The sequence below is a fragment of the Salmo trutta genome, chromosome 14, assembly GCF_901001165.1.
Source record: "Salmo trutta chromosome 14, fSalTru1.1, whole genome shotgun sequence".
In the NCBI taxonomy this organism is placed as follows: Eukaryota; Metazoa; Chordata; class Actinopteri; order Salmoniformes; family Salmonidae; genus Salmo; species Salmo trutta.
Genome location: NC_042970.1, coordinates 73,206,439 through 73,220,559, shown reverse-complemented (window position 1 = coordinate 73,220,559; position 14,121 = coordinate 73,206,439). Strand labels below are relative to the sequence as shown.

At 44.4% G+C, this 14,121-nt stretch overlaps 1 protein-coding gene across 4 annotated transcripts; it reads right to left on the bottom strand.

The window, feature by feature from the left end:
- Nucleotides 1-4,535: 4,535 nt before the first annotated feature.
- On the bottom strand, nt 4,536-13,583 carry LOC115147337 (coiled-coil domain-containing protein 151). 4 transcript variants are annotated; one of them, XM_029689531.1, is made up of 14 exons: nt 13,296-13,583; nt 12,654-12,775; nt 12,375-12,452; nt 12,062-12,241; nt 11,834-11,869; nt 11,585-11,686; nt 11,147-11,272; nt 10,718-10,840; nt 9,816-9,962; nt 9,359-9,519; nt 8,928-9,084; nt 8,631-8,780; nt 6,850-6,934; nt 4,536-6,755 (listed from the first exon to the last, which is right to left on the bottom strand). In XM_029689531.1, exons 1-14 carry the CDS (start codon nt 13,372-13,374, stop codon nt 6,625-6,627), a joined length of 1,677 nt encoding a protein of 558 aa, XP_029545391.1. In that variant the 5' UTR covers nt 13,375-13,583; the 3' UTR covers nt 4,536-6,624. The 4 variants fall into 4 exon arrangements, with proteins under 4 accessions (XP_029545391.1, XP_029545392.1, XP_029545394.1 ...); XM_029689532.1 differs by having other exon boundaries at nt 13,020-13,388; XM_029689534.1 differs by lacking the exon at nt 11,147-11,272.
- Between the last annotated feature and the right edge of the window lie 538 nt (nt 13,584-14,121).

The following is a 14,121-nucleotide window of genomic DNA, read 5'->3' as shown; positions in this document are numbered from 1 at the left end:
TGAAAAGCCTGTTGTATTAAATGAAGTGCCCTTTAATATAGACCACATGGAGAATTCAACAAAACTGCAAAAATGTATGTCACATTCGATCTATACATTTCATGTGTGTGTCTGTGTGTATGGCGTGAGAGCAACCAATGGAAATCTAGCCCTAGCTCTGTATTAGGCCCTTTGAAATGAAGTCAATATTGTTTCCTGCTTGGAGAAAAAATAACAAGAATAACAAAAATACACACCCTTTATACCCTGGCCTTTGTTCTGTCTCTCTGCTTGACATTCACCTCTTACACTCTGTAGACATACTGCGTCATAACTTCAGAAACGTCAAACGCCCAATCTAAAGCAAGCACATCCTTCTTTCTTGTTGCGTCTGTGGAAAAAAATGTACTGCTTAAACATTGGTCGCTAAGGCCTGTTACAGCCCTTTGAGTATCAATAATGAAATATCTGATAGAATTGCAGGTGCTGCAAAACTACAAAAACTACTAATTGAAACCTGTTCTCATTAACCAAGCAGGACTAAAGCGATTTCCAAGTACGTTTCTTCTCAGTACTCTTACAGTACACTGTCTGAAACATGTTGTACACAATGCATGCCAGGCACATACTGTCAAACTCACACAAACACACACAACAAAGAACGTTTAATCCCAATGACTCATTGTGCTGGTTTGAAAAAGCTTTTGTCCCTCTGCATGTCCCTCACCCCCAGCTGTCTGTCTGTCTGTCTCGTTACATAAGTCCCACAGCCAGCATCATGTGAGCGAGCATGGAGAGAAGAAGGAAGAGAGAGGGACGGAGGGGAAGAGAGAGAGGGAAGGAGGGGAAGAGATAGGGAAGGAGGGGAAGAGAGATAAGAGATGGAGGGAGGGGAGAGAGGTGGAGGGGGAGAGAGAGACAGAGAGAGGAAAGGAGGGAAAGAGAGAGCGAGAAGGAGGGGAAGAGAGAGACAGAGAGAGGGGGGGGAGAAACAGAGAGAGACGGAGAAAGAGGGAGGGAGGGGAGAGAGAGAGAGAGTTCTTGGACTTGCATCTCTGATTCTACGATATGAGGAAAGGTTGTCCCATCAACAAAGTGTTGGGAGGAGATGACAGTATCATTAGTCATAGTTCAACTGAAGCACTAACAACTGGGTTGTTACACCAAATGAGTGCCTTTTGCATCCCTTTGATATTTTAAGTAGAAATTGTGCATCAATATTACATTTTAAAAGCCTGTTATATTAAATGAAGTGCCCTTTAGTATAGACCACATGGAGAATTCAATAAATCTGACTAACTAGTGGCAAAATGTCTCTCCGTGCATCCTCTGTGACTTCTAGGAAGATTTTTACTCACTTAACCCCAACATTTCTCCAAGTTTCTCTTGTTTTAATATGGTGAAACTTTAAATAAAAAAATATATAAATAAAATTCTCAAAAGAAACATTGAACATCTAATAGTCAAATCATAGTGTAAAAGTAGACGAGGGGCCTCCCGAGTGGCGCGGTGATCAAAGGCACTGCACTGCATCGCAGTGCTAGCTGTGGCACTAGAGATCCTGGTTTGAGTCCAGGCTCTGTCACTGCCATCCGCGACCGGGGAGACCCATGGGCGGCGCACAATTGGCCCAGCGTCGTCTGGGTTAGGGGATGGTCTGGCCTGCAGGGATGCTCTTGTCCCATTGCGCACTAGTGACTCCTGTGGCGGGCTGGGCGCAATGCACGCTGACACAGTTGCTAGGTGTACAGTGTTTCCTCTGACACACTGGTGCGGCTGGCTGCTGGGTTAAGCGGGTATTGTGTCAAGAAGCAATGTGGCTTGGCTGGGTTGTGTTTCTGAGGACACACGGCTCTCGACCTTCACCTCTCCCGAGTCCGTACGAGAGTTGCAGCGATGGGACAAGACTGTAACTACCAATTGGATACCACAAAAAAGGGGTAAAAACAATATTAAAAATTTAAAAAAAGGAGATGAGCTTTGGTATATTTATGTTTACCAATAGATGGCAGTATTGACTCAAGACGGGTTTTCTTTTCCGCATCAGTAGCCATTTTCTGTCTGCCATATACAAGATAACCATGCTTGAGAAAGCCTCAGGTAGCTTACGCCAGATGCATTAGGGAATGTTATTCTAAGTTACAATTAAATTCTAAAGCGAACATATGTGTCCGGTGTCATCAATCTAATAAGCATTTTAAGATACTGTTCTACTCTTTTTGGCCAATTTTCAGGTGTTTTGTGGTGGAAAACTGAGTGGGTTAAGCATAACACGTCATCCCTGTTACCCAACTTGCATTTAATTGCACCTCCCTGTGGTTCACAACAAGCTTCCATTCCCCCTGTCACAAGGGAATTTATGGCTGATTTAAGATGAAATTGTCAACCCTGCCACGGTTGACCCTGTTACTTTATTTGGCACTTAATAGGCATTTAGTATAGTATTTTTTATGTATTTAACCTCTTCAGATGGTAAAATGTGTTTTTATGAAGTTGAACATTTTCAACTTTATGACAGAATGTAAAAAGTAGGTGACCAAGTTACACTTCTCAAAAGGCAACGGATTGGTGGAACGACCCAACTAATTGAATGTCAGGTATAAAGGAGAAAGCAAAAAGAGTCCTTTTTTTTTCTTAATTAGGACACTAGATAATTGAATCATAGCGCAAGGGTGTAGGTTACGGCTCAGACTGACAGAAAGCATGTCTTTAGATCAGTAGCGTGAGGTTCCCTGTAGTTCCTCAGAGGTGAGGTGTGTGTCTTTCCCATAAGCCCACTGATGTTACACAGGATCTCATGCCAAACATGGACAATGGCACTCGTTTGTTAAGTAGTGTAGTGTATTGGATTGTAAGGTGACCCCTTTATTCACAATAGATGGGTTTGGACCATAAAGAGAGAAAAAGTCAAGAACAGAAACAGGTGACCTGCTCTTATGAAACCAAGTGATGCTTTCATACTATTCACAATACCTTAGGTATATATATAGTGGATGTGTCAATATACTTGGTAGTTTCATTCAAATACACTATATTGTCAGGGTAAACACTTATTCAATTATTTTCAGTTTCAGTGCGTACAGTACACTAATTAAAGTTGGTGTTTGGTTTCATATTGTAAAGACATACAGTACAGAATGGTGTGATTGATGTGATTGATGTGTAAAGACAGTGGATCCAAAATGTTAATGAAGCCAGATAATATTATTTCATTGTTTTATTTATTTAACCAGGCAAGTCAGTTAAGAACAAATTCTTATTTACAATGACGGCATACCCCGCCCAAACTCAGAGGACGCTGGGCCAATTGTGCGCCGCCCTATGGGACTCCCAATCATGGCCAGATGTGATGCAGCCTGGATTTGAACGAGGGACTCGCAGTGACGCCTCTTGCACTGAGATGCAGTGACGCCTCTTGCACTGAGATGCAGTGACGCCTCTTGCACTGAGATGCAGTGACGCCTCTTGCACTGAGATGCAGTGACGCCTCTTGCACTGAGATGCAGTGCCTTAGACTGCTGCGCCACTCCGGAGACCCAAGTTTGAGTAATAGTGAAGGAAATGTTTTCGTGGGTAGGCTACCATATTTGACATGACAATGACCATATGATTTGGCAAGACAGTACAAACAGATCTGAGAACAGCCCAGCTTTTCTTGCTAAAACAGAGGAAGTAAATACAAGCAGTACAAAAGAGAGAGAATATCTGTTGTGCCAACAAGAAGATGCCGTATAACATTTCTGTTGTAACAACATGGCCTGTTATAAATGGAGTTTCTTTTACCAGCTTTACGGAGAAATAGGGAAAGGAAGCATAGCATGACTAATTCACCAGTTTTTTCTATTGTATATTCTACTAAATCAGGGATCATCAACTAGATTCAGCAGCAGGACAATTTTTTCTTGAGTGGATGGTCAGGGGATCGGAATATAATTAAAAATAAATTGAGGACCCGCGTGCCGGCAGTTGGAAAACCCTGTACAAAATTAGAGCAGCAGTGCCGCATTCAGTCTTCCCCGAGGTCAAGAGGGCCTCATTTTAGATTGATTATGTTTCCTCGCTTTCAAAATTAGCAAAAATCTCTATCCATTGCTTTTGGAATTTTCCCATGCTCCCTGAATGTCTAGCTTTCGTTCCGATGACGGTTATGAATCTGGGCAGAGTGAAGAGACTGTAGATGCAGTAGCGGTTCTAGACCATTTCAACTGGGGGGGCCAAGCTGGGGCCAGTTGTACTGTTAGAGGGGCCAGTTACATTAGACGTTATTGTTGTCATATTATTTTCTTCACTGCATTGCAGGCATTAGCAGGCAAAATACCATGTTCATAATCGTTGCCACTGTCTAATAATGGATGTAAAAAAAAGAATGATAGCAAAAATTAGTTATGTAAAAAAACATTTAGGGGGGCCACAAGGGGGTCCAAAATTGTTGTCACAGGGGCACTGGCCCCCCCTGGCCCCCCCAGAACCGCTAGACTGTAGATGTAGGGCCATTATCATTTCCAAGGCTCGACCTTAAGGTTTGTCCACTTGCCTGGGGCAAGTAAAAAAAAAAATTTTTTTTTTTAAATCGGACAATCAGAATATATAGATTTCAGTAAAAAAATCACAATATCAAACAATTACTCCGATCAGAATTGGATCAGACAGCAAGGTAGTAAATTGCCTATATTCCTATTTGCTAAAGCCTATTTCAATAAATGTTATATTTACAAAAAGCAAGAGGACAATGTAGACAGAGCTAAGAGTCTCACCAAAGCAGCGCAAAATATCCGGTCAGAATCTTAATTTTTTTCTCTCTTTCTTGAATATCAGATGATCTGGGCCAATAGTCAAAGTCTATTTTAATAGCGGACACTCCGGTGTCTTATTGTTATAGAATCCCAAATGTTCTATTTCCTCTCCGTTTTATATGAATATGACTTGGCCTAGTACACCATTCTTTCAGCGAAATGGATGCTAGGTTTCTCCTGCCGCGCAATTTTATGATCAAACATTGAATTAATCTAACAGAGTTCTAGGCTATCTCAGAAAGTTTTAAGTTGTTTTTGAATAACCCAAACACGTGGGAGGCCTAAGGTAATAATGAGAGAGATATAAGACACAATAGAAAGATATAACAAATCTAATGAGAATTTTAAACAAACCATGACAGTTGACCAACGCATTATAAGACAGAAATGATGCATGCATTCTAGGAATGCGAAACGAACGACCAAAAGCCTAATCCTACTAACTGAAATATCATAAAAGCATTGACAAATTAAAGTTATGAAGAGTATTTTCCAAACGATTCTAATGAAGTGTTTAATGTCCTAAAGTTGCAGCTTTCAAAGGGGAAAAATTATGAAAATCGGAGTCTATGCTATTCTCATTCCCAGATTTATTTTTAATTACATATATTTTAGGCCACAGGAACTGAAATTGAGCAATACCAAGATGGACAAATATAATGAGTAGTCAAAAGAAAACTTAGGCTTCAGCTGAGGAAAGCTGATGAAAGAAATGATGCGTAGTTGGCCTAGACCTATTTCCATGTTATTCTAGCCATGTGAAACCTACCTACAACACATACTGGCATATAGTAAGTAGCCTAGATGTGAATCAGTGTATAGTTATCCAGTTGTGAGGAGAGCAGAGTTGCTCTGCAGTCCATGATGACTGTGTCACTGCTCCATCTGCACACTTCCGCACACACAGGGTCATACAGCAGTGATCATACAGGAGTAATCATACAGCAGTAATCATACAGGAGTAATCATACAGCAGTAATCATACAGGAGTAATCAAGGCCTAGTGCACTAATTTAATCACTAATTGTGATTTATCAGGGGGTGCTGCTGCACCCTCAGCACCCCTAATTCCCACAGATATGTGTACTTCACTCATTTTCAGTCAGCCTTTTGGCCTGTGTTACATACCTTTTTTTGGGGGGGGACAAGTGACTTCAGTAAACAAGTAAAAAATCTGTCCTACTTGTCCGACGGACAAGTGGCTAAAAAGGTTCATGTCAAGCCCTGATTTCTACACAGTTTCAATTTTTAAGTCATTTCAATGCCGATTAAAAAATCTATATATATATTATACAAAAAAACGTCCCACGGGCCGTATGTTTGACACCCCTGCATTAGAGCAATCCTACCTATCCAAAGATTGAGTAATTCTTCAAATCAAGCTTTTTATTGATTTTCATTCCTGTTTTGATTACAATTTTATAATCTACAAATCAGTGGTGCAAGTGGGAAATCAATTATTTTGTGTTGAACTGCTTGTGATAAAAAGTAGCTAATGTGGTGACTGCAAGGAACTATATGATCTGCCACCACAACACAACGTTCCCCTAGCTACAGTATCATCCCAAATATACATTTACTGTGCATTCCATTAGTTAATAAGGAATATAATTATTTAACTAACTGAATAATTATATGAGAGGAGTAAGATTTCCCTAAAGTCTGCTATGCCATCTCAAGCAAAGGTATTTTCACTCAATCCAGAGCACAAATATGACCTATGACCTCACACTAAACACAAACTCATGGCTGCTCTCGTCATAGAAATATAATTACTATAGCTGACATCCCCATTCTAGCAATTATATTTCTATGGTTCTTGTGACCTCTAGCCAGCCTAACTGATCTAGGATCAGAGCTTGCCCTTTTTCTTCTTGGTCCTGGTCTTCCTCTTAGTCTTGGAGTCGATGATGAGCTGAGACTGGTGCTTCAGTATTGCCCTGGTGATAATGTCACCCTCATCGTCCCCGCTCTCCTCCTCTTCTGAAAGAGAGGGAAAAGAGAGAGGGATTGCGAGATAGAGTGCGTTTGTGTGTGTGTGTGTGTGTATGCAATTATGCATCTGATCCCATCTCACCATCATATGGGTCCTGTCTCTGAGCCTCAGGCAGCTTGATGCGGGTGTTGCAATGGGGCAGCTTCCCCTCGATGCTGGCATGGAACTGACACAGACACAAAACCACAGACACAGAGAGACAGTTGTTCTCATCAAAATAAGATGTCAAAGGGAACATTTTAGTCAAGGAGATCTGTTTATTCAACCATAGGAGTTGGCAATAAAGCACAAAGATCTGAGACCAGGGCTTATGACTTCAAAATGCAAAGGCATACAACTTGAGACCAGTCAAAGCCAACGTCATTAGAGAATCCCAAACAGACATTGCTACATCACAAGCGCTAACGGTGTACCACTACCCGTACCCTCCGACTCCTGATCAACCTGTACCCTCCGACTCCTGATCTACCCGTACCCTCCGACTCCTGATCTACCCGTACCCTCCGACTCCTGATCTACCCGTACCCTCCGACTCCTGATCTACCCGTACCCTCCGACTCCTGATCTACCCGTACCCTCCGACTCCTGATCTACCCGTACCCTCCGACTCCTGATCTACCCGTACCCTCCGACTCCTGATCTACCCGTACCCTCCGACTCCTGATCTACCCGTACCCTCCGACTCCTGATCTACCCGTACCCTCCGACTCCTGATCTACCCGTACCCTCCGACTCCTGATCTACCCGTACCCTCCGACTTCTGATCAACCCGTACCCTCCGACTCCTGATCAACCCGTACCCTCCGACTCCTGATCAAACCGTACCCTCCGACCCCTGATCAAACCGTGCCCTCCGACCCCTGATCTACCTGTACCCTCCGACTCCTGATCTACCCGTACCCTCCGACTCCTGATCTACCCGTACCCTCCGACTCCTGATCTACCCGTACCCTCCGACTCCTGATCTACCCGTACCCTCCGACTCCTGATCTACCCGTACCCTCCGACTCCTGATCTACCCGTACCCTCCGACTCCTGATCTACCCGTACCCTCCGACTCCTGATCTACCCGTACCCTCCGACTCCTGATCTACCCGTACCCTCCGACTCCTGATCTACCCGTACCCTCCGACTCCTGATCTACCCGTACCCTCCGACTCCTGAACAACCCGTACCCTCCGACTCCTGAACAACCCGTACCCTCCGACTCCTGAACAACCCGTACCCTCCGACTCCTGAACAACCCGTACCCTCCGACTCCTGAACAACCCGTACCCTCTGACTCCTGAACACAGTGTTCTCAAACACACACCAGGGGGTGACTTCAAGGTGGACGGCTGGCTGTGACTCGTTAATAATCAAGATCAAACACCTAATGGCAGTATTTCCATCCAGGAACAGATAAGCTATTCAAGCACCAGTGCACAGATTAAAGAACATGGTCTGTATGTAGCATCTAGTCTGGCTGGCGTGGCTGGTAAAAACCTTGGGAGTACAGTAGCGAATGGATGGAAAATAAGCAGATGGTTTCAGGTCATAAAGCTTTACCCTGGCAGGACCTATTTGAGTAGATGCTCCATGTACTGTCTGAAACACCTGTCTGTCTCTACAATACCCAATTCACTGTTGGGAGCAGCAGCCACCAAAAAATAATGAGTGTACACATGTGTACTGTCAAATTGGCCTAGTCTAAGGGGCTTATTCCCATTCATTCAATCTATGGAAACAACAGTCAATGTTTAACGAATAAGGAAGAGTCCTATCTCTGATCCTCTCCTCCATCTCCTTCATGATGGCAGCCATGTCCTTCCCCTCTCCCTCTCCCTCCCCTTACCCCCACCTCTCCTCCTCCCCCTCCTCACCTCCTCTTCCTCCATCTCCTTCATGACGGCGGCCAGGTCCTTCCCCTGGAGCTCCTCCTGCAGTAACAGCAGCTTCTGCTCTGACTGGGACAGCAGCTCCACCACGTACTCCTCTGAGCCGGGGGGCAGCTGGGGCTCCGGGCCCTCACCCTGGAGGAGGGGAGAAGGTGTTTGAGGACACAATTGACATGTTTCTGAGCACCTTCACATTTTTATTTACAAGGTTTCCCAATGCAACTTGATCTGACAGGTCTCAGGTCAATGTACATTATATTGTTAATGGGCTCTTCTCTGTACCAGCTTGATGTGCTGCAGTTTGTCAGATAGGTGTTCCACCCCGGCCCGGACCGTGTTCAGGGTACGGGTCAGCCAGTCCAGACGCTCCTTGGCGGCGTCACGCCTCCCCTGCTCCGCCTGCAGGTGGCGCTTACAGTCCTCCAGCATCTGCTGACCACTGTAGAAAACAGGACAGTAAGAAATATCCATCAGAATGACTTTACAGAAACACTCAACTCAACACTAGGAGAGGAACCTTTCAGACCAACTTCTGTACCACAACAAGTTGCTTGATTGGTCTTCTCCCACAAATTACAATCCTCAAGGATCTGTTCTGAGGGTCACTGTTTTAATAAATAATACCTTCCGTTGAAGGTGTCAGCATCTGCTTACAACTTCTCTGGTCTGCTATGTAATCCCTAACCCTTGACCTCTAACCCCTGCCCACTGACCTGGAGAGCTTGGTCTCCCCGGAGTACTTGATGTCCTGGAAGTGTTCCTGCAGACGGTCCCTGTCCTCCTTCAGCTGTAGCAGGGTTCTCTGGTTCTCCTTCTTCAGATCCTCCAGGTGCTGCTGGGTGTCTCCCTGAGAGATGAACCTCTCCACCACCTCCTGCATAGGAACCCGGAGATGGATGAACACACACACACACACACACACACACACACACACACACACACACACACACACACACACACACACACACACACACACACACACACACACACACAGATATACACACAAACGCATAAATAGCTGAAAAACACACAACACTTGCATACACAAACATGGATACAGTAGGTGCATAAACAAACTAACACACATGTACCACGCACACACTTGCATACAAAGACACACAAACCGCACACAAAACGAAAGAATCATATAAAATGACCTCTTCTCCGTACCCGTGTGTCAGTGACCCCCGTGGCCTCCTTGATGCGTCTGAAGGCCTCCTCGAAGGTGGAGATGGCCCTCTCCTCCTCCCCCAGCCCGGTGGCACTGCGCTGGGCGTCGCTACTCAGCTCGTCAGGCTGCATGGCTGTCCGCTGGGCCTGGAGGGAAGAGGGAAGACATCAGGACATTTACTCTGTAGACTAAGTGATATGTAAGAAGTGTAGATATATAGCTAAATAGAATGGACACAGTACCTCATGATATATCTCTTGATATGGGTACACCCAGTGCCGTCTCTAGGCATAAGCGGACTCTTAGGACCCTGTGACCCCCCCCCCCCATGAAAACAACATTTTTTTAGATTTGTTTTAGGAAGTCAGTCGGGGTCTTAACTTACTGTTAGTTAGAATAGTAGAACACACAAGGTGCAATTTTGAAATGTGTTTGTGCATAAGCTGTTTTTCTCTTGTTATGTCAGTCACTGACAGTCACTCAATTAGCCATGTCAGCTAACATGTTAAAGATTGCTAGGTAAGTTGCTATCTAAACCTTGTAGTATTCCTGGCCGAATTACTGACTGGTCACGCAAGGCACCTGCCCAGGGGCCAAAATTAGTAGAATCACATATGTTTAAAACTGCTAAATGTTCTCTCTGCCCCATGGAAAAACATGTAGAATTGCAGGTCAGTCACTTCACAATTTTCCAAGAGGGTGGCCACTGAAATGTTTTGCCCGCTAGGTGGGGGAAGCCCCCAACCAAATCTCGCATAGGGCCCCCAAAATGCTAGAAACGGCCCTCGGTACACCCAATATGGCAGCCGGTCTAGCCATCATGGAACGTTGACTTGAATAGGAATATCCATTCTTGTCATTGTTATTCTATGGATGTAAGTGTAAAGTGGTGTGGACCAACCCTTCTCTCCACTCTCTCAGCCTGGGCCTTACGGTCCTCTGCCTCTTTCTTGTAACGGGTGAGGATACACTCTCTGTCCTTCCTCTCCCTATACATCTGTTCTTCTTGACGCTGCAGCTCTGCCTGAAAAAGAGAGAGAGATAGAAAGAAAGACAGAGAGAGTCAAATAACTACTGTTTATCGGACAAATAGCAAAGAAAAGCATTAACTCACAACAAATAGCTGTAAATGCAGACAGCTGGACTTTACATGATGGACACATCAATGACCGTAAGGTGCTGCATGAGGGGGAGAGGTACGGGACAGTCCTCAGTTACAATAATAATACCCATGCTGGTCACCTTGGCAGTGTCTTTGGAGAGGAGTGTGTATGTGTGCTGGTCACCTTGGCAGTGTCTTTGGAGAGCAGTGTGTATGTGTGCTGGTCACCTTGGCAGTGTCTTTGGAGAGCAGTGCGTCACTGTTCATGACCTGCAGGTCCTTCAGCTCCTGTCTCTGTCTCAGGATCTCAGCCTCTAGTTTATCCAGCTGGGACTGGAAGGTCAGGCTCTCCTCCTAATTATAATATATCCCAATTAGCACACGCCTTTATCCAAAGCTACTTACGTCAGTGAGTGTATACGTTTCCGTATGGGTAGCACCTGCGGGAATCAAACCCACGACTTAGCCACTGAGCCACACAGGACAAAGAGCGAGGTAGGGTACTTTATCATCTGTTAGGAAATTAGAGTAGGTCATGGAAAAGGATTCAACTACCCAAAGAGCACATTGGAGAGGGTGTGTAGGCATGGCTCGGTTGCATAAAGTTAAATGTGGGGCGAGTTGGCGAAACAGCACAAAGAGATCTGGGACCAGGCTAGGACTAACCTGTAGGTGGGCCTTTAGTTTCAGATAGCCCCTCATGATGTGTTCAGCCTCCTGGCACTTCAGCTGAGCTTTCTCCAGACGATTCTCCAGCACCCGCAAGTTCTGGAAAACGACACACACACACACACACACTTATAGATGGTTGATTGATCCTGAGCTGGGCATGCTAAGTGTTTGAAAAGTTTCTTATTGTGGATAAGACTGGCTAGAATCAGAGGGGTGAGGCAGCGTGGAAGGAAAGAGTGTAACCTTTTGGGGATGCTCCTCATCCGCCTGTCCTTCACTCTGTGGACCAAGAGCAACACAGCAGTCACCTCCACTATATTCATACCACTATATTCACTATTTTGTGTGTGTGTGTGTGTCTGTCAATCAGTCTGTCAGTTAATCAATCAGTCAGTCGGTCCTGCACTACATAGAGAATAGGGTTCCATTCCAGTCGCACCCTCTGCTGCACTGTTTGTCTCTATATAGTACCTTGGCCTCCTCGTTGCGTCTCTCCGTGTCTCTCTCTGGTCCCCTGTTCTCCAGCTTCATACTCTGGTACAGTGTCTGTAGGTCCTCCAGGCGACGGCGGTACGTCTGGGTGGTGTGCTTTAGAGCATTCAGCTTCTTCATCTTGTCACACACCTTCTGGTCCAGCACCTTGAGAGCAGCCTGCTCACCAGGATGCAAAGTAGATCATCTTGATTATCCCCAATGGGCAATTTGCTTTACAGATGACAGTCAATAATACATAAAAATACACATACATCAAACAAACATAGCTATGTGTTTGCGATGTCCCCACCTTCCCTGACATGTTTCTGAAGGCAGCTTTCTCCATGCCTCTGCTTTGGAAGGCCTCCTTTATCACCTGCTCGTCCCCCTGGAAGAGAGAAAGAAAATGGTCTGTAACAGGGAAGGACTACCTCAACTTGTCCAATAATAAATGCTCCTTTTCATTTTCAGTTCCAAAATGTTTTGTTACGATGTGCACTAATGAATATGACCCTGCACTCTAAAGTCTAACAGGGAAAAACAACCTGGGAAGTACAAGCTGAGCATTGAAATAACCAGTTTTACTTACAGCAAGAGCATTTGCCAACTTCTTGTGTAGTCTCTTGTTCTCTTGCCTCAGCTGAAGGATAGAATTCCTGTTTTTCTTGATGCTTGACTGAGACATTTCATAGTATGCACTTCTGTCGCCCTCTGTTGGACAAATTCACAATTTCGTTACTTCGGCATCCTCTGACTGACTTTTGGCCTTCTCTTCGTCTTATTCAAAGAAACAGGGAACTGGCAATTACATAACAAGTTGAATGCCATTTATATTTTTGTGTCCCAAACCGTTCCCCATTACTCAGGGATTGTTAATGGCTAGGAAGGTAGCAAGCATTTTACTATTTCTAGTTAAGCCCATTTTGCTGGCAACATAGCCTACACATCACCTGACCTTGCAAAATGATTGCAACAAAGTAGCTAGTAGTTAACGTTCTATCTTTCATCATAGCTTCATGTGGCCATACATTTCCCAGCGAGAGTAAATTAACCTGTAAGTAACCTCACAGATGGAGGTAGCTAATAATCTTTAGTATAATGTTAGCAAGATAGCGCTAATGCAAAGTCTGAATTTGCTATTCAACATTGCGTTTACACACACAACTAGGCCTAGCTATCTAACTAGCATAAATGACCGGTCCTAGCTAACCGGCTGCAAGTCTTAACCTACCAAGAAGTTGAATTTTCCTCTGCAGTTCTGTTATTTGGTCATGAAGGGGCGGCTTAATGGCCTCGGCGCTGAACGGCATTTTCAGCGTGCACTAATCACAAACTAATAGTTGACTTTAGAAGTAGCTAGCCAGCATTAGACGCAAACTGACGCACTTTTAGGTAGTTTTGTCCTTCTATGAGCGGATTTCGCGTGAAAACACCGTCGTTCAGAGAGCCTCTCGTTGCCTAGCAACATGTACACTGACTTTCCTGTCAGGTCGAGGCTCGACACCGAACACAATCTTAGAGCAAACCGAGCAACAAAGCAGCACTGACTTGACTTCAGCTCACTTTAATTATGTATTTTTCTAGATACAATAACTTTAAATAATAATTTAGTATGTAGCAGTAAAACATTTATTTACAACACATCCTGCTCCAAAAACACACGTTTACACAATCCTTCTCTTGAAAATGAAATGTACAAAAGCTTGCATTTGAGATTAAGTAAATAGTCCATGGGCCAACAGGCCAAATTTCACATATTTGTCTACTTTGGGGTGGCAAAGTCTAATGATGATTTTCATTTAGGTCCATGTCAGTGGGTTACATGTTGGTATGATACCCATGATTCTGAGGTAGGTAAATGTGGACATTTTATGTTTTGACCCCTTTGCGGTTAGTTGGGCCCACAGGATTGACGGTATGAAATAATGTTGTATTATCTGGGAACAATCTTCTCAAACGAAGGGAATTGTATATGTTAATAACTTCATAATACAAAATATTAAGGTATGAAACAACTGGAATGGTAATGACATCTCTATGGTCCCGTCTTTCGGGGT

Coding starts and splice junctions, on each gene's coding strand:
- LOC115147337 (XM_029689531.1), bottom strand. CDS start 13,374: ATGCCGTTCAGCGCCGAGGCCATTAAGCCGCCCCTTCATGACCAAATA. Junction 9,520..9,815: donor CGGGGGTCACTGACACACGG/GTACGGAGAAGA, acceptor GTTCCTATGCAG/GAGGTGGTGGAGAGGTTCAT. Junction 6,756..6,849: donor GAGACAGGACCCATATGATG/GTGAGATGGGAT, acceptor CCTCTCTTTCAG/AAGAGGAGGAGAGCGGGGAC.